Genomic DNA, 21421 nt, shown 5'->3' with positions numbered 1-21421 from the left:
TGGCGGTCATATGGCGTTTAATGTGTTAAATTTTCAAGCAAATTTTTTTTATAAAACAATTTTTAAATTTTTAAATTTTACAATTTTTACACATATTTTTATTTTATAGAATATGGAAGTAAGTACTTCAGAACTATAGATATTTAGTCCAATTCTGGAATGTAAATACGATGAATCTGATAATCGCAGTACAATGGAATCAGATATTATTTTATTTAAATATTGGAAATAACTGAAATAAATTGTCTGATGTGTTTGGCGATCACGATCAATAACATACCAATTATTTAAATAAAAATGCATGTTTTCATTCTCATATTTGTATACATTTTTGGAATGGTATTGTTTATTTTTTAATTATTATCAATAAAATAAAAATAAAAAAGTAATTTGTTATTTAATTTTGTTAAACTTTATAATACATGTTTCATTTAAAATTGTTTTATATTATTCGTAACTTCATAAGGTACCTTTTTAATATTACAATTACAAAAATAATTAATAAAATAATGTTATTTCTGAAATAATCAATGGAAATAATATACTAAATATTTTACAAAAGTAATAGTTAATTGTAGAATCTTGAAAACAATTTAAAATGTATTTCAAAATTATATTTAACTTTTGAAATAAATAGTAATTAAATATATATTAATAAGTGATGATGTTTAAAAATTAGGTTTGTTACTAAATCAGTTTTTAATGATGTTGTCAAGTTCATTTTTGATCGCAATGACGCCTTCAATCAGTGGACTATGAGCAAAACGGCTATACAGCATGTTTTGACAAATTACCAACAAATCTAATAAGTTTACAGCAATAGATCTCCTGAAAGATTTTAATTAAAAACCAAATGAAGTAAAACTATTTTCTTTTATAGATAAAAATTATATAACAACTATTACCTTTGCATCCCAGATGGCCATAGATCAACATTTTGTAAATAATAACGAGCCAAACTCATGATAACTTCTAATACATGCAGCTCACTTGTCTTTTGCCACCGTGGATCATTAGTAGAATAAATCCTGCAAGACAAATATATTAAAATAATATGATTATATTTAATTAATGCAGCTATTAAGTCAAAATATATTACTTTTTATATATTGCTACTAAAGATTCAATAGGAGCACCAATAGTTAACATAGTTGTGTATACAGATTCCAAATCACCGCCCAAGTTACAGTTTAAATATTCCAGCATAGTTGTTACATACTCTACAATCATAAAAAAAATATTATAATACAAATATTTGATTATTTGTAAATTTTTAAAATGAGAAACCAACACATGTTACATACCCAAGTCAAATGTAGATGAATTAATCGGGTGCGAACTAGCCAATGACTTTATTTTTTCTAGAGCAATGGTCATTTTGTTATGTTCATCAATATCTCCACAATCTTCCACAACTAACAAATAAAAATGTGAAATAATTATAAATACAATAAGCATAAAAATGTTTTCAAGTAAAATATCAATCATGTCTAACTAAAACCATGCATCAAATAGACTATGAATATATTATTTAACTCTAATGTATTGATCATTATCATAAATTTTTCATGTATTAAACACCTATACAGTAATAATATTTACCTTTTAATAAAATATTTTCCCAGATCTGGTTTACTAGTTCACGATCATCATGATTGGAAAGCTGTAATATTGCCAACTGAGCTTCCCATAGACCATACGGTTCAGCAAAATTACTGTAAAGCTAATACAAACATATTATTCTAAACAAACATTCTCTTCGTAATTTTTTAATACATACTTCGCCTAATATAAACAGACAGCTGTTGAGCTTTTCAATAACATCAGCTTTTCCATCAATTTGACTTGACGATAACAAATCCAATATCTAGTTTGAAAAATTAAGTATTCAAGAATTAACAAAGACAATAAATAAATAAAACTTTAGATTAAGGAACTAACCATTTTCTGTATTTCAGCTACTTGTAACAAGTCTTCAATGTCTCTGAGACTGGTAACATTCATAGCTGGTATACTCAACTTTTTACTCCGCAAGCATGCCATCGCCCGGCCCAAATACATAAGACGATCACTTAAAGTTAAGCCACTTCTGATACACAAACATTACGGTTGATTTAATATTTTAAGTCTTTATAATTAAAATAATTATAATTACCCGGGTGTCTTAGCCAATGATGCTAAAACTTCAGCTGCTTCATAATAATTTCCATTATACTCATAATATCTACACAGTACATCTTTGATATAATTATTGTTGTTATCAGATTTGGACTGAGACAATAAAAACTTTTCCAAACTATGATTTCCCATTTCAATTGTTTCTTTTATTAATTTTTTGTCTATCATCCATCTATACACTACGGTATGCATGATTTCATCATCACAGGAAATACACAATTTTATTAATTCAGAAACCTGTTAGTAGCAATTACATCAATATTATATATTTATACATATATACATTTATTCAAAATGATCTTCAAGTAAAAAAAAGTAAAATTAATACCAAATTAGAAGATTGTTCAGAAGTCAATGCAGAATTTTCTAGAATTCCGGGTATTAGATTTGGTCGAGTTGGTATAATTACAGATGGATTTTTAACCATTATTGAGTATAAATAATCTAAACTTGCGCTTATTTCTTTGTAAATATCTAATCTGAATTCATAAAAATATATAAATTAACATGTGAAAGTAAAGTCTTTTAAGCATTACTGTTACAATAATATAAATAAAGATTTTAAATAATTTAAATAAGTTATTCACAATGATTTAAGTATAAATAAACTTAGATTACATTACCTGAGCATGTAGGCACCATAACCTGGTGCATCTCTGTCTAATACCATATTGTTAGCAAAATAATGACTACCCAAGTTCTTTGGATCAATCTTTTTAGCACACTCTCTACACATTTGATATACTCCTTCCATATATGCGCAATTTGTATATTGTAAACAAACTGACGATAAATTAAACTTTGGTGCTACTTCTTTCAACACCTAATTTAACCAAATGACAGACAAAATATACAAACATTTCATTAAAAGTAATAACAGTTTATTTAATAAATAGTTACCATAAGAGATTGGTATAGGATTCGTTTACGCTCATCCTCATTAACTGTGGATCGCGCTAATTTAATCATTTCTGAAGCCTAAAAAAATTGAATAGATAAAATAATTGAATATTTTTAATAGTTACAATTAAATATGCATAAAGGTTTTGATAATATGTATCTTAATTTTTTAATAATTTATATTTAATTTTATTCTCTATTGTTATTTAAGAACCCTTCATTCTCTATAAATGTGTATGAACCATGATTAATTTTATCCTGTTATTTTTAATATTAGATAAGAATATGTCAATTAACTTTGATATAAAAAATAACTGAGTAAAATGGAGACAACATATTGAGGTAAAATATTTTAATATCTATTTGATTTAATTTTTGGGTCTAACTTGTACTGTATTAAAAAAAAGATATTTCATTTTTAAATATTGCATACCTTTGCACAAGCAGCATCTTCAGAATGGTAAATGGACGGACAGACTTGTCGTAATTTAGTACTGATTGATTCTACAGATGAACTTTCACTTAAATATCTAAAAATATACAATTCAAATTATTTTTCATACTCAAATTAGGATTGAAGGTGAGTAGAAAGACACCAGTTTTAAAAGTATATAACGCTTTACACTATTACCTATAACATATTTTAATCTATTATAAATCACAAAATGTAACAAAATTTTTTTTTTTATATTAGAATAAAATACTTTATTAGCAGTAGTATTGTGTTTAGTAGTTAATAATTGAGAAATTAATAGCAGAAAATGTCTTAATCCTGCCTTGTCTATACTCACGTGTCTAATAGTTTTTGTACTAAAGTTTGACAAATCTCTTGATGTACAAGAATCAACTCTTTAAAAGTAACATTTTCCAATATACGCTGTTCTTGCTAAAATCAAAATCAAAATATTTTAATTATGATATTAATAGGGTTAAATATAGTTTAAATATTATAAATTATTAACATAAAAATATAAAAGAAATCATTAAAAATCAACAAAATAAGTCAACTTTTCTAATTTCCTTACATCACTTAATTTATTTGCTATAATATAAAATTGATGTTCACTGAGTAATTTCCACAAATTGAACACTTCAGCACTACGAACAACTAATTTTTTCAAACATTCTATAGATTTTGATTCAGATTGATGTGCATCGTGCATAGCTGTACGCCTAGACGCATCCAATGGCGCTTTGGTATAGTTCGCCAACATTTTTGAGTAATTATTCATGAAAGAGTACAAAGTTTGTAAATGGTTTGCAATAAATGAACAATCGTCTGGAGACACTGTATTGACAATCTACAAATGAAAATTGAACTGTTATGAATTTAATTTTTATTCATTCAAATTGGTAATTTATATATTACATAAGTTTTCCCATCAGTGGTTTCCATTAAAACAGCTTTAATGTTCCAAAGAGGTCTCAGTAAACGACTAACGAACAAATATAATCCATTGTGTTTTGAAGAATAATGAACACTAGTGGATTCAAATGGTAAGTTTGTTATGTTTGTCTGATTTTTTATAAAAGTGGGCATAGACGGCGATGTAGCAAAATTATTTGATCTAAAACCTGAAAATGTTTTATAAAATATAATCAATTGTATCGAATTCCTTAGTTAAACAATAAATGTTCATAGAAATATAATATCAATAAAAGTATATCCTCATACTCAATTAATTATAATTATTTACATTTTATATCAAAAAAATATTAAAACAACAATCACTATAAAATATTGACAGAAATAAAAGATAGAATTATACTCATTAGTAGTTATGAAACAATTACTAATAATTTTAAATTTGTGTCATATCATAACTTAATTTTTTTAACAAATATGAATAAATAGAAAAAATTAAAATTAAAACATTTATGATAATATAAATAAAATATTAACTGTAAACACATGTTTCTTACTATTATTTTGAGAAATTTTAGTTAATTCATGAAGTGATTCGTGTAGATTTTCAGTTACCAACTTAGGCTCGCCACCATGAATAAAAAATGCCTGAGTTGCATATTCTTTGATCTGATTAAAGAAACATACATAAATTTAACTAATTATTCAAAAAAAATAATATAAATATAAATAAAACAACAAACCTTTATATTTTTTAATGATTGATCACAAATAATTGTAAGACATGTAACACATGCTTGGTTATCTGTAAAATTTTTAAAATATGTTTTGATAGCATCTGTTTCTGAACTTTGGCTGTTGGCTAATAATTCACAGAGAGTATCATAAGGTCGAAGCATTTCAAAAACTTCTAAACCCTATTATAAGAAAAAAATATTGTATAAAAGCAAAAACGATTTAAAAAAAAAAATTACTTGTGGAGCTAAAGTTATATATTCTTGGCGATTTTCAAACTGTTGACGAACAATTAGTGGCGGTTGTGGTGAACTTGGATCATTGTATATCAATAAATTTGGTCCTATATTTTCCAGTGATAATGGACATATATCCAAATCAGTAATAAAATATCTTTCACTAAAATTGGAACTAAATGCATATTCATCAGGAGATATACACCATAACATTGGCCTGTAATTAGTTATGTCGGTGTTGCATGCCATTATAATAGTGCCTGCAAATAAAATACCTTTTAGAATAACAGTAGCTAATTCTCCAAACCTGGTAGTGCTACACATTTAAGAATAAAAACACAGATACAAAAATTATTCTATCAATTATTAGCTAATCCTGCATGGCATTGTCCATGATAAGTTAATCCCTTGTGGATTTATCCCTTCTTAAACTTATTTAAAGTAAACTGCATAGATTGTTAACAGTTATTTGAATTGGTTTGGCTAAATATAAATACAGGTAAAATTATATCCAAAATAATATTTAATTTATTTTCTGTAACTAAAAGCAATAATATATAAATTAAAAAATTACAGTTTTTCTGACTCAACTATATTGAAAAACAAAATAATTAGTTTCAAAAAGTGCCCTATAATGTTAGAGATCTTGCTATATTTAAAAATAAAAATCTATCAAAAACTGTGGATTTGAGTACGGGTTATCAGTTTTAGATGATCTGTCTGACCTAATTTAGACTCAAATTCATATAGAAATAATAATCCTAACATATTATTAATAAATAAATGTAATTTATAATAAAAAAAAAATTATACCTCTGTTGTACAACACATGCTGAACACTACTAGGTTTGGATTCTCCAATAACTCTATTATATCCTGGTGGCAAACGTATGTGTACAAGTTGCAATGTGTAAGGTCTAGTATTGCTAGAGGTCATAGCTCCAGTAGAAAAATATAATCTAAATCCGGACTTAGATACAACCAACAGATGAATGTTAGGTGATTCAGTTTCTTCTATGATTTTTATACTACTCAATATTGTCATTTGAGCTATTTCTATAGTTCTGAAATAAAATGTTTAGCAAATTTCATTGTTATTTATTAATTTGAGTTAATTATTTAGTATTTGTTTTTTATTGTTTATTGTCTAATACCATTTTGTAAAAAATATATTATTCCGAAACCTGCCAACTAACTATACATTGGCTTTTTAAATCTAAAAATTCAATTTTTATGTATTTCAATATTTTATATGCATTTTAGTCTAGTGTGATATATTAAAAAAAAAAAAAAAAAAAAAAAAAAATACTTGTTATATTTTATTATATTATCATCATATTAGACTATTGTTGGCATAACACTTAATTGAATGCATAGCTTCACGTTCATATCTATCATAAAAATACTATTAAATTATTTAACTTAACTGTAAAAATGCCTTCAATGAAAGGTTTCTTTATACTGTCACTCTTGCCATAAAATCTTTATAATTATCTACACTTGTTGTTCAAAATGTAACAGATTATGGCAATAAAAATATTGAAAAAAAAATAATATTTAAAATATTGCTAAAAATTAATTGGATGACATTCACTAGTTACTAGCATTCAATATTCATAAGAACATATTATTAAAACAAATAAAATTATTGAATGTGTGGCAATGGTCAAGAAATGACGATTAGAGAATCTTTAAGAAATCATATTATTTTTTTGTGAATATTTAAATGTTATTATGAAATATTAATTATTTACTTTTATTTGAAAATATTGTTACAGATTATTAGAAATGTCTGATCTGATCACCTATAGGTAATGGGATATATATTTTATACAACTCGGTAATGGGTTATTAACAAGAAATAATTTTTATACCTGAGTAATTTTGAAACTTGATGTTCAAGATTGGAGTGTGACAAAGAAACAATTCGACTTGTAGATTTACCATCAGATCCAAGATCATACAATTCAATTGAATTATTTTCAGCCAAAGTATAAAGAATATGCCGTGTATTGTCAACAGCTATTTCAATGATGGCAGAAGGTTCTGTGATCGAATATGTTAAAAACGATGGTAGTATATATGATAAAGTATTAGCTGAATGACAAATTTTTTTGCAACGTCTTCCATTACTTATTGAAAACCATCCTAAATCTTTCTATATGTTTTGAAAAAATACTGCATATTAATATTCATAAAGCTTGTAAAAATAGATAAGTATTTAATATTTAAAAATATACTGTTAAGATAATAAATACCCAATAATCAATTTCAAAAAGGTTACCATCTTCACTTGCAAGAAAAATACGTCCTTTATTAGTTCCAACAATTTTAGATATTATCACACCTTCAGTAGGAACTTCATAAATGGTATCATTAGTAAGTTCCAATTGTTCTATGGTTTTACCTGATATTACAAACATATTAAAAAATAAAATAGTTAAATATAATTGTCTGAGTTAATTTAATTGTTTAACAATTTTAAAAGTAAAATATATAATGATATAATAAACTTACCATCAACACTAGGAACTTTTTTAAATGTTACACCTAATATAGCAATGTTTAATCCTGTAGCTATAACTAACAAATATTTAATATGAGGTTGAAAAACATTTGGTTTAGGTTGTACCAGAGCTACAGAAAAAATAGTAGAGTTCATTCCATCAAAGTAAGATAAATCCGTTCTAAAAGAAAATCATCCAATTAAATAACTATTTAGATCATAAATAATAATATATTACCCTTCACTATAGTCCCATAAAAAGAATTCCTGATCAATTGTGACCCAAACTCGGTTGATTTCGGGAAATATTCCTAATTTGCGATGAAAGTTTTGAGCATCTATATTAACAAAAAGTTTTTTAAATTAAGTAATTTAATATTTAAAAAATAACTATGACAATTATTGTATGGTGAATTTATTTGTACTATGATGAATCATTTTCTAACATAAGACACATTTAGTACATAATTCCAAAAATAAAAGGAAAATGAACAATTTAAAATTAAACATAATACCATTCCATTGCTCTAATAATGCGCCAGGCAGTGGTATCTTGTGTCTTGATTTGAGAGGAGTAATTGAAGGCATTCCTAGTCCTTCTTTAGGATAATCATATTCTGTACAACCACTAACACTTTGACCTAGAGGATCAAAAAAACATAGAAAAAAAAACAAGCTTATATATTTAGATTGATTAAAAAAAAAAACTAAAAACATAATAATATGGTACTGACTGCTTTTAGTTATCTGCATTTTTTCCAGAAGTGTTGGAAATGAGTCATCTGCTGCAAAAAATCTATCCAACATTTTGCCAGATAAATCTAAACTATCTTTGATGGATATCGATTGATTAATCATTGACATTGTATCCACAGATCTTGAAACATTCATGGTAGAATCCATCTTTAATCTAAATTGACATGTACCCATCATTATTTATTAAATAACCAATTAGAAATAATCATATGTCGGTTGCTGAGTTGCATAAAAAATTAATTTACTAAAATTCATCTCTAAAGTAATAGACCAATAATCGACCAGTAAATCATGTTTAAAGGATTATTAACTTACTATAGATCCATTAATTGTTTAGTGATTGTTTATGCAACCCAGCATTAAATTCATAAATTGAGATCACTTACTAAAGTTAATAATATGTCTTGTGAAAATATCTGGGGAGACAGTTATTTATTTGAGTATCACTTAAAATGTTTGAGTTAAATTGTTCATCATTGATAAAATAAATAAATTACTTGTACCCAAATAAAATGATGTACTTGTAATACAACAGTAGCTCTTCTTTTTTTACAATATAAGTGTTATTCGTCACAATAATTATTAACTATTATATTAAATTATTAATAATATTATTCTTGAATGTTAACAAAAATAAAGAAACAGTTTCAGATTAGCGGGAAAATTAGATAAGCGCCACCTAACCTGTACCTAACCACGGCGTAAGCAGTAAGTACAGAATAGATGTAATGCATTAGCATAACTATCCGGCCGGCGGCCGTTAAGAACTAACCTCAAATATATGTATAAATATATATAATTATAAATATATTATTATATATAATATTATATCATAATCGTAACATGTCATATAAACTTATATAAATTATAAATATATCAATATATGATTGTTTTACGTTTTGTGTACGGACTATAGAGCTATATATTATAGAGCCTTAGTACGGAGTACGGACCACGAACTAAGCAGACCCTAGCGTAATATTAGTACTCTTATTTAAGATACGTATGTGCTTTCATTTGAGCCGAAGACTATAACTATTTTTCTATGGACTATAGAGTAATCTATATTATATGATTTTAAGTTTTAACACATACACAACCCGGAGTTACTTTCCGGAAGTTCCTCAAACCTTGTACTTTGCAGTAAACGGACCTATAATTTACTAGACAGATGTTACTGATGTTAGTAACGGGTTTCGTCGAGATTAAAGAAATTCTTATCAAGCGCATTGATATTATGATAAATACAAAATTACAAATACAAAGCCATGCGACAATATTACATGCTACCTTTAAAGTAAATAAGTGAAAAGTGAACTTATTGAATAAATGAAGCTAAATTCTTTCATTTTCATTGAGTGATTATAGCTCTTATTTTTTTTTTTGGGTTCTATTATTACAATCCATCATCAATAATCAATCTTACAAAAATTACAAAATATGACCGCACATTTCTGATGTACTACCTGTAAAGTTCACTTAGTAGTGTGTATTACTAAAGTGTTTAACAAACTAAATTTTTTATTTATTTACTAGATCCTATATTATTGTTGTTTGAATTTTAAAAAATTATGGAATCAAAAAATAGGTAAAATAATATACAGTATTTATATTTCGCCGTTTAGTCCAAATGTTTATTTTTCTTTTGATTTTATACAGATTTGGCTCCTGCGAAGTGTGCAACAGTGACGTTGCTAAATACTGCTGCCCAAGGTGTGAAGTGAAAACTTGTAGTTTATCATGTGTAAAAATTCACAAGAAAGAATTAGATTGTGATGGCAAGAAATACAAAACAGGGTTTAAAAGATTAGAAAACTTTACGGACGCAGAAATGAGTCAAGGTACTTTCTCAAGTTTTTATATTTTAATGGAAATGTTATTAATTAGTTATTTATGAATAATATGAATAGATTATAGACTTATGAATGAGTTTATTGAAGCTGTTGGAGAGTTTAAAATGAAAATTCAACGTATATCCAATTTATCTCCAGTGAGTATAATTTATACTTCAGTACTTAATCCTAGAAATTATTTTTATTATTTTAATTAATTTAATTTCAATAAGCCAATGTAAACTAGAAAATATCAAGATATTAAATTTCAAAATATTTGTCTTTTTAATTAATTAATTCTGATTTAATAAATATTTTCAAAGACAATTTTTATTGTAGAAAAAATGCTTTAATTTTCAACTTTAAGAGTTATTTTTGTTAGCAAATTGGATCTAGTTTGTATTTTAGGAAATGTGGAGTAATGTAAAAAATTCCTAGTTCTATAATAATGATTAGGAAGTACTAAAAATACAAACATTAATTTTGTTAACATTATCAATATTAAACATTATATCTATTGAATATAGCTAGGGTTATAATTATTTAACAGTATTTTATTCATATTATTTAGTTATCATTAAACTTGTTAAAAAAAGACATTTATTTGTAAAAATGTATTATTTTTTTTATGAACATATAGATTACCAGTTCTTTTATTAAAATTTTTTTTTTTTTAATTATAATTGTATACAATTTTAATTATATATCATTTTTAGGTATTTCGAAGATTACGTTATCAAGCATATCAAAGACACATACGCTTGCAGATCTTACCTAAATCTACTTTGAACAAAAATAATACCTCTTTTTTTAATCCTAAAATTAATAAAATCTTTTGGCGTATAGATTGGACATTTCATGGCATAGACGTAAAATACACAACCCACAAGTATTAAAATTAATTAATTATATTTATATATTTATTCATTACATCGTCCATATAAATTATTTAGAGTTCCAGAGTATCAAAAAATAAATAATATAGTTAGAAACTATTTCACAACAGAGTTTCATGATGATGAAGTAAAAGAAAAAATGCAGTTTTATATTTCAGCTGGAATCAAAGGTGTTATTTTTTTAATGAAAACACCATATGGAAAGTTAGTATAATTGCATATTTTTAAGTAATGATAATACAGTAAATTCCCGTTACAACAAAAAATCCTGTTATAATGAAAGTCATAGAAGTCCCCTGCTGAAAAGCAGGACTTATAAAGAGCTTATTTGAATTTTCGTTACAAAAAAATTTCTGTTATAACGAAAAAAATTTGGTCCCCTGGAGTTCGTTGTAATAAGATTTTCCTGTATTTACTTTCTTTTTTTGGTTTAACTGATGACTCTAGAAGTATTAGATTAAGGTCATTATTATTCTACATATAGTATGTACCTAATACACATAAATACATAATTATTGATTTATAAAAATATTTTTTTCAGATATTATCAACTTGATTCTGAGGACTCAATATTGTACAGCTTAAGATATAAAACAATACTAGAATACCCAGAAATATTAATTGTTTTATCTATTCATAAAGACACATTTAGTGATCTTCTTTATGTTGAGAATTCAACTTTTAATAACAATAAATCAACAATTGTGTAGCATTTAATAAATTGTTAATCATTACCTGGATAAACTAAAAGACTAATATTTTTTTGTAATTAGTGGTCATATTTTATGAAACATTTTTATCTATAAATATAATTATAAGTCATATCCAAAACAATATTATTGATTTTATTTGGCTATGGGTTAATTATATTTTAAAACTAGAATAATTATTGAGCTCTACAAAAAGTAAAAGTATTAGGTGATAAACTCAATGTGTTTAATGAATAGAAAAACGTATAATTTTGGAACATCATCTTAAACCAAAATGATTAAAAATTTGTATAAACTATATTATGTAAGAATATTTTTTGATTTCAACTAAACTATTGAATTGTTTTTATATTGTTGATGTTTGTACAACATGATAATGATTTATTGTAATAAACTTTTAGTACAGAATTATTTTGTCATTGTACATAATACAATTTGTTGAATACTTATAAATTAATATTACAAAATCGTGTTATTTATCATTATTTTTATTTTGATAAATTTAATTTCTAAACAGTTGTTAATGAATATTTTATACGCTTTGATAATAAAAAAAATTGTGACTTATTTAATTATAAAGCTTCTTACTCATAAAAAAAATTATACCATATAGAAATCGAATAAAAAAAAAAAAAAAAAAAGTAGATGAAGAATTTAAATAGTTCAAAAGACATACTTTTCATGTCTATAAAATGGTATTTGGTTAGAATTTCTTTGAAAAAGTTCTATTAATAATTAATAAACAATTAATTATAGATATTTGTGATACTGTGGTAGGCATTGGCTACTGAACAGGTATTACTGTAGTGATGGATAAATAATAATGTTATGATTTATAATAAATTATAATATTACTCTTAATGTAAAGGATAATTTATAGATATGCTACTCATTATTACTATAAGTGAAATAAAAAATAATCATAGATTTAAGTAAAAAAATTAAAAATCAGTCATTTTTTTTACGGAAATTTTTAGCTTGTTTAAAGATTTTAACCTGTGCCCTGTTTAACTATTCAACTTGAGTACTCGTTTCAACTCATTTAAATGCTAGTGAAGTTAAGCCAGTAAGTCATCCTGTTTAATAACTTTGTCATAAACTCATAACAGACTTTACATTTTAAATTAAAAGATTTAAATTTAACAATGTGTTAGTAATATAGACTAGTTGACTAGATAGGTTAGGTACCTACACTAGGTAATAAATATCCGGTGAATTTGTCGCGAATAAAATTGGTCGCCAAGATAATTGATCGCCGAACGAATATTTTTAGTTATTTCATTAAGTACCCTATGTAGGTATATTTCATAGTTTTATGTTAAACCTTAAACGCTTATTTTAATTTAAAAACATAATAAATAGATTATGTATAGTAGAATATAATAATAACAATTTAATCACGGTCGTATTGATATCACCTTAACACTAAAAGGGTTAATAATAATGCAAGTTACAAAATGTATTTTATACTATACTTATATTATTATTATTATTTATTAATACGATAGTCAGTAAATTGAATGAATATTATTAACTTACAGAAGTCGAAGCTGCATGAACTAATTACAGCGCGAGTGCTCAATTCCATATTTTGTGTAGTAATATTTTTTATCAAATTAACGGCTTTGGCTGCTTTAATATTTCCACAATCTGGTATATGATCATCAGATTATGTGATATTTCTTTAAATATTATTTGATCATTGTTAGAATTAATACGGCCTTTACACTTCATTTTTTTTACTGGTCACATTTCTATATAGACTTTTTTCAGTTCCAATTTTTTCAAAAATACACATATACCGTTATAAATTAATTTATAATTGCCTTTTTCACTCTTAATAAATTCCATTATTATACAATAAAAAACAGCTGACACACACAATATAACACCGGCATCGACTAACAAACATAAGTATGTAATGAAAAATTGGTATGACCAAAGGAATAGATGATGATAAATCGATAACGGCTATATAAGCTTATTGAAGTTATTGTCACGCCAGTTCAATGATCTCGTGTGTATATCATTTAATGGTACCTTTCAATCTTTCATAATATACCTATATATTATTATATATTTATATCTGTTGACCGCATTGTAAATTGGATTAACTGTCCGTTATTTAAAAATAAATCAATAAGTATACTTGAATATTCTAAAACAATAAATATAAAACTCGGAAATATACCAAGGGTAATAAAATAACTATAAAACTAAAAAAGTTCATTCGGCAATCAATTATCCTGGCGACCAATTGTATTCGCGATCTATTCACCCACGATCAATTCACCGCGATCCCCTACGGCCAACACTCATACACTATAATAATATTAATATAGGTACTTACTTAGAAATTAAGTTTCAAAGATTATCTGGACATAGATTTGATACAATTTAGGTTTAAGTACTTAAAATAAATTAATATATGAATATTTATAATACAATTTATAAATAATGCAACTACACTATACCTAGGTCAGGTGTTATACCATAAACGGTTATGCTTATGCCTGTGTTGACTGTGTCGTGAATTAAAACAGATACAGTGGTCGACGTCACCGCGCTTATATTTGTTTATTGTAGGATCTAATAAATTTTTTATTAAAAACTAATTAGGGTTGATTGGATTTGCCTTCTTCAACTATTTGCTTGATATTATTTCAATACGTCAGAATCGCCTTTCTGCTAAATTCCTGCGCAAGTGTGGAATAGTAATAAAGTGCTTCTAGTATTTAGTATACCTATCTGTCTTGATGATGATGGTTTCTCATCAATTCGTCTTCGTCATAGAAGTCAGAAGCAATATTTTTTCGTCGTATAGATTGGATTTCAACTCAGATGTCTTCGTTGCCTCGTTGGTTGTGATTTGTTTACTTATCCAGTAGTTCGAGCGTCATCGCGTATAATGTTCATTCATTCGTAATCATAAAGTTCGGCTGATCGGTATGTCTTGTAACAAGAACTTCTCTTTGACTGACATTGAATCCAACGTGTCAGTAATCGTTGCGTATTGTGATTTTGCTTACGACATTCTGGCATTCTGCACTTCGTTAGCTAAATCTTCAAGTAAAATTACTATAAAATTTTCTTGGCAATTTTATGGGCATATATGAGCACTGCATGAGCCGTGAAATTATTAACTATAACAATAACACATCATAAGTGGCTCATAACAAATTTTGTTTTCCCATTTAGTCAGCCAATTGTTGAAAATGTCTTTTATCATCCACTTGTTATTATTTACAGTTTAGTCTACACTCTACTATCTCTACTGATACTGTAAAGTTCTTAACACCTTTGATGGCCGTTTAGTTTATTGCGAAAAGATAATATTTAGTTATCTCCTGCGCGATAACAACAAAATACCGACCACGCAAACTTAGCTCAAGCAGTTTCTTCTATTTTATTTAGTAATATCTAATTGTCAAATGACTCTATATAAACCGGTATAATAGACGATTAGTTTTTTTTTGCCTGTTAGTATTATTTTATATTTATTATTATTTATTTATGTGTGATAATCGAGACAAAACCAACCTATATTTGAGTCCAATTAACGATCAAATTATTTAACCACGAGTCCAATTAGTTGCAATTACTGTATTATTATTAATTAATATTAGGTATAATAGGTAAGAGACGTAACACCCGCCGCCCACAACAATTCAATAGACATATATTATATATACGGGTCCGGCAAAAAAACCTCTCATATTTCAAGAGGCAGTTGCAAATAAACAAACAAAGAAATAGAAAAAATTCTTTTATTTTTACTAATAGATATTATGCTATTTTTAATTATTTATTTTAAACATTATATCGGTTAAGTGGTGTCCTCCATTGTTAACATATTCACGATAGTTTTCCATAACTCTTCGTGACTGTCATTTCTGGTGTAATGGAGGCCAATGCCTGGTGATTGGCTCCGCCAATGCTTGTAGGGATGTGGGGCGATGGTCGTATACACTGTGCCTTTAAATATCCCCAAAGAACGCAATCACAGGATAATCACGTTAAAAAATTTAAATTTAAATTTTTTTTTTAAATTACGTTTTATTTTCGTTATTTTTGCTGGTTTTTATTTCGTTTTTTTTTTGTTATTTTTTTGTTCCTTGTTAAAAATGGCACATATACCACTATCCATTGACGATCTAGGACAAATAGACGTAGCCGTTTAGACGTTGGGACAATTGGATATCAAAAAAATATATATAAATCAGTAAATAAAATTAATAAGTCAAAAATGAATATAAAATATTTAAATATACAAATTATTCATTATATAAAATATTAAAATTAAAAATATATCTAAAACAAATGTTTTATTGTAATAGGTACGCCAACAATTAAAATGTATTATCAGAAAAGGTTCTTTATATTAGTACGTAAAAATGTATATAAAAAAAATTATTTATTGTTTAAAATATCTAAAAAGTTTATGAATGTTAAACATAGTTATTTATATTAATTAATAATTATATTACTTACTTATGTAATAATATTAAAAAATGATCAACATTTTATTTTAATGCAGAAAAATATTTTGAGCGATTCCGCGTAAAAATGATATTTTATTTTATTTTTTAGTTTTATTACTCTATAAGGTTCTAGTGTCATACCTTGAACAATTTTTAGGTTAGATTAATATATTTTGATGATTATCTATTATAATAATATTATCTATTAAGCACCTACCTACTTATTTTTCAATATTTTGTTCAATTATATTATATTCATTATTTAACCAGCCTACCCCTTCCCAAAATACATTTTCAAGGTACATTCCTTATAAGTGAAAAGTACCTATTTAAATTTTAAAGTATCGACGAGTGAAGTGAATTGGCACAGGGATAACTCTAAAATGTTCGTCCATCAGTCATCAGTTCATCACTACTTACTTGGCTAATCTAAACTTTAAATCACATTATAACTAAATACTAATCAACTATAGTGTTACTACACAGTATACATGTTTAGAATTCGACTTTTTTTATTGAAATTTCCTGAAATAGTTTTGACATCTGAAATAAAAATACATATTTTTATTCAATAAAATAATAACGATAAAATATATGTTTAGTTTCAAAAATGTTAATTTTGTAATCATGTGTAAAAAAAATGTTTTCAAATACTCCACTACTTTTTGAAAAAAATAAATGTGAACATTTGAAAGAATTATTAATACCTTGTATCCTAGGTCCTAGGTATCTACATCAGCTACAAATATCAAAAATCTATGTCATGGTAATTTGGTAAACACTAAACAGAAGTAGGTAAAGGTAATGAATAATAATGATCATACAATATTATATGCAATAATCATTATTATGTAAACATTTTAAATTGTACTATACGAGTGTATTACGTTTACGTATATTTATTATATATTTATATTTATTTATTTATGTATTTAATATAGTAGCATAGTTTTATTAAAAATTGTGTCCTATGTAAATAATATAAAATAGGACGTGGAATAGTACCCACGAGCTGCTTACAAGCCGACAATCGAGACAAATGTACGTGATTAGAACGGTTCTCAATCAAACGTATTTAATACGTATTTGAGTATGATTAACCAATTAAATTTAAAAAAATGTAAGCTTATAAAAGAATTATTGAAAGAAAAATCTGATTTCGCTTGCAAGTTGCAAATATACAGTATAAAAACTCAAACACAACCATCATGTACCTATTGTATATGTACGGGCTTATTGTATAGCTTTCATTAACGATCGTTAAAAAACATGTTTTTTGCAGTGCATAAAAAATAAAATATACAAGACAAAATTATAAAAAAATTCTATAATAGTCATCATTAATTATAAATCATTATAATTATAATGAAAAAAAACATAAATGCAGCACACGAAGAAAATAAATAATGCATTATATGTATATTCTTCACAAAATGCAATTAAATATAATCAATTGTTAAGCAATTAAAATGTATTCAAACATATTTAGATGACTTATAATATATACTTATTATATATGACTTATACTTAAAATATTATTTATATGAATTACAAAAGAACTATATTTTAAATTTAAAAATTTATAAATAATAACTATATAGGCACTATATTACTATAAAAGTATTAGTTATTAATTTTTATTTGCAACCAAACATAAAATATAATGCACCTAAAAAAAAATCATCAAATGATTTACTTGGATGACCCGTGCCTAGTATAGCCGGTGTGTTTTTAGAATTTATTAGAGGCGCGTTGAACAATGGCATTATAAATTGTTATATTATATTTAATTGTAATTTAATTAACATCGTAGATATTCAAAAACAATCCTATAAATAATAATTATTTTTAAAATATAGCAGAAATTTTATACCACACATTGATTTTTATTTGAAATAAGAAATATTCAATAAATTTAAATTTATGGACGAACTAAAAATCTAAATAATCAAACATATTTCAATTTCATAACCTAAGATCTAACTATCAGGAACACTTAGTTATGCAGTTATGCAGTTATAGACAGTTATATATACTGCTAACCGTTTACTATTTACTTAAAGATAATTATATGATTTTTAATTTAATTTTTAAGTACTTACACTGGTATTCAGACGTGGTCACATGTATAGTGTAGTAAAATTTTGATTTTAGAGGAAATAATTAGATTCCGTTTAAACTATTTATTAAGTAATTTAGTTAATGAGATATGAAAATTAATTGGTGAAACATAATAAATAATATCATCTAGTTCTTTCTTAGAAAAATAATTTTCCAATTTAATATTTTTAATTATTAAATATAACTATATAAGTAATAACTAATAGGTTAGAAAGCTACTGCTGCTTATTGTTTACGTCTCGGTCTCACTGAGGTAGGTATCTATCTATAATGACACGAATGATAGTAGGTATATATAGTATATAACATGTCATGAGATTTAAAATTATATGTTCATCCGTGGTCATTATAATAACAGCCTTTATGAATAAACAAACATGCAATGAATGACAGAGTAGATTAATCAAACCCTCATCTAAGTCTATTGCCAATTATTGAACTTAATTAAGACTTATTAATATTAAAAATTATCGTATTCTGCAGGGTCGTAATTTGCAGATACAAGTGTGTGCATCTCATAGTCCATAGAATATAGATTGTTTTTCATGTATTACGAAAAAAAAATTATTTAGACTTTTTTAATTCTTAAAGAAATAATTTTTTTTTGAACTTCAATTATCGTCTATATTCCATAACTAATAAGTTATATTGTACCTATTGAACATTTTAATAGCATACTATTATTTAATATTGATTATTTTAAACTAAAAATTGAATTTCTTTCATTTTTATTTAATTAAAAAGTATTAATTATTTTTTTGCATTATGCATGTCGGTACTTACTCGTTTGAATTTTCATTTGTATAAAAAAAAAATTATCAATTTAATCAATTATTAAATGATGTTTAATAATAGTTTTTAAATCTAAGAATACTTATTATACGAATCAAAGAGTTGACTATTTGTAAATTAATTGTCATTCCATACAAAATTCTAAAATTACATAATTATATTTCAGCCTTTAGGTTATATTAAACGTGTCAGCCAACACAATATAATCATCTAACATTCTAATATATTATACGATTTGATATTATATTTCACTTCAATAACGTATAATTTATGAGTATGTAATTGCGTTAATAAGAAGCGATTTATAGTTAGTGGTTAGACTATCTTTTAATAAATAAGTGCAACACAAGTCCCCGCCGGATACTTTAACCAGATAACATCGGTCTCATAAAAATTCTAACATCCATTCCTAAGGGATCTTATTTACACACGTCTGTTGGCTCGTATTTTACCGTCCTTCGAAAAAGAAACCACGTTTTTTCGATACTTTGCACAAATATATTATATACAAGCTAATATATATATAATATACGCTGTGTCTCTTTATACGATTAACTGTGTAAGGTGTAAGATGTAACATGTGTAATACTTTAAAAATTTGATTAAAAAAAACCAAGCAACTGAAACATTAATATTTACTTTCAGTGGTTATCCCGAACGAGTTAACTACAAAGTATAAAAAGTATACAGATATTATGTCGCAAATTTTTAAATTGATCATGATGAAAAATATTACATAAAGATTAAATTAATAATACGTTTAAAAATATTTTATAGGTATCTATAAAAATAATGATTGTCATTGAAATACGCTATTATAACACTATTATTAGCTATTAATTTTCCAGGGCTGTGAATTTAATTCACCCAAAAACTGTTAAAAATGCAAAAATATGCAAAATAAATCGTCTTATATTTACTATAGGTACTTACATTAGTATTTAGTACAAGTAAAACAAAATTGGACTGGAATTATTAATTCCTCTCCAACAAGATAACAAAACGAAACATACGAATGCATTAAATTCTCAGTCCTGGGTTTAATTATTATATTATAATATTATGTGTACTTACTTTATATTCAAGTTTATTTTAAGTTATTACAGTTTATATTTATAATACATTTAATTTTAATGTTGCTGTTAATATTGTTATCGTAGACGAATTCTAATACACATTGTAAAAAAATAACATTTATATCTTATGAATAAAATAGTTTATAATACATATAATATGCATACATAATACATGTATATATTATATATATATATATATGTATTATGTATATGCTTTATACAATATATACATGTATACTATTACTATATATATATAGGTATTTAATTACTTGTATAATTTAAAACGGAACAAATAATTAATAGCATTTGCTTATAGCATTTAAGAAAGTGAATTAAATTAAATTTTTAGATTTTTTTCTTTTTATCGTTTTTGTTTAACGTTTATACTTTATACTATAGTCTATATTTATATATTTGATTAAAATGTCGTATGCAATCATTATTTTAATAATTCATACATTACTACACTAATAATCAGATTAGTTTTATAAAATATTAGTTCACATTTACACGCATTAATATCAATAATTAAGTTCAACTTAATTGTTAATACTTAACTTTTAGCATGATAAATATATTATATAATAATAATATGATACTAATAATTTATATCTGACTATGGTAACAATATAATATAATAATAACATATCTAACTTAGAAAATAAAACGAATTAGGTGTATCTATTTAGAAATAAAATATACATATAATTATTAAATAGACTTACTATAGTAATAAAACAAATTTCAGAAAGTTTAACTACCTACATAATTAACTAAAAATAAATAAAATAATGTAATGTGCATTTTTGTGCATTTAGAATTATATATTACATTGA

The 21421-nt window shown here is 25.1% G+C and overlaps 2 protein-coding genes across 3 annotated transcripts; one reads left to right on the top strand and one right to left on the bottom strand.

Moving 5' to 3' along the window:
- Nucleotides 1-378: 378 nt before the first annotated feature.
- Nucleotides 379-9389, bottom strand: LOC132920502 (nuclear pore complex protein Nup155-like). The gene is made up of 26 exons (XM_060982940.1): nucleotides 9064-9389; nucleotides 8656-8831; nucleotides 8437-8562; nucleotides 8160-8259; nucleotides 7933-8102; nucleotides 7674-7822; nucleotides 7290-7573; nucleotides 6229-6479; nucleotides 5419-5675; nucleotides 5188-5361; nucleotides 5002-5113; nucleotides 4448-4653; nucleotides 4104-4379; nucleotides 3870-3964; nucleotides 3512-3608; nucleotides 3079-3156; nucleotides 2802-3001; nucleotides 2507-2657; nucleotides 2156-2415; nucleotides 1942-2089; nucleotides 1781-1867; nucleotides 1603-1723; nucleotides 1305-1415; nucleotides 1100-1220; nucleotides 906-1028; nucleotides 379-828 (listed from the first exon to the last, which is right to left on the bottom strand). Exons 2-26 carry the CDS (start codon nucleotides 8822-8824, stop codon nucleotides 693-695), a joined length of 4002 nt encoding a protein of 1333 aa, XP_060838923.1. The 5' UTR covers nucleotides 8825-8831; nucleotides 9064-9389; the 3' UTR covers nucleotides 379-692.
- Nucleotides 9390-9929: 540 nt separating this feature from the next.
- On the top strand, nucleotides 9930-12239 carry LOC132920503 (box C/D snoRNA protein 1). 2 transcript variants are annotated; one of them, XM_060982942.1, is made up of 7 exons: nucleotides 9930-10145; nucleotides 10214-10265; nucleotides 10337-10518; nucleotides 10588-10667; nucleotides 11226-11398; nucleotides 11463-11609; nucleotides 11947-12239. In XM_060982942.1, the coding sequence occupies exons 2-7, from the start codon at nucleotides 10249-10251 to the stop codon at nucleotides 12113-12115; spliced, it is 768 nt and encodes a 255-aa protein (XP_060838925.1). In that variant the 5' UTR covers nucleotides 9930-10145; nucleotides 10214-10248; the 3' UTR covers nucleotides 12116-12239. The 2 variants fall into 2 exon arrangements, with proteins under 2 accessions (XP_060838925.1, XP_060838924.1); XM_060982941.1 differs by having other exon boundaries at nucleotides 9930-10265.
- The last annotated feature ends 9182 nt before the right edge of the window (nucleotides 12240-21421 follow it).

This window comes from Rhopalosiphum padi, chromosome 2, assembly GCF_020882245.1.
Source record: "Rhopalosiphum padi isolate XX-2018 chromosome 2, ASM2088224v1, whole genome shotgun sequence".
Lineage (NCBI taxonomy): Eukaryota > Metazoa > Arthropoda > Insecta > Hemiptera > Aphididae > Rhopalosiphum > Rhopalosiphum padi.
The sequence above is the reverse complement of the archived record's forward strand: the minus strand, read 5'-3'. Positions and strand labels throughout refer to the sequence as shown.

Bases quoted from the DNA above. Each gene is read 5' to 3' on its own strand.
- LOC132920502 (XM_060982940.1), bottom strand. From the start codon at position 8,824: ATGGATTCTACCATGAATGTTTCAAGATCTGTGGATACAATGTCAATG. The intron at 7,823-7,932 runs GTAAGTTTATTA...TTGTAATATCAG, and splicing joins AAAAGTTCCTAGTGTTGATG to GTAAAACCATAGAACAATTG. The intron at 1,221-1,304 runs GTATGTAACATG...TTATGATTGTAG, and splicing joins TTCATCTACATTTGACTTGG to AGTATGTAACAACTATGCTG.
- LOC132920503 (XM_060982942.1), top strand. The intron at 10,668-11,225 runs GTGAGTATAATT...TATCATTTTTAG, and splicing joins GTATATCCAATTTATCTCCA to GTATTTCGAAGATTACGTTA. The intron at 11,610-11,946 runs GTTAGTATAATT...TATTTTTTTCAG, and splicing joins ATGAAAACACCATATGGAAA to ATATTATCAACTTGATTCTG.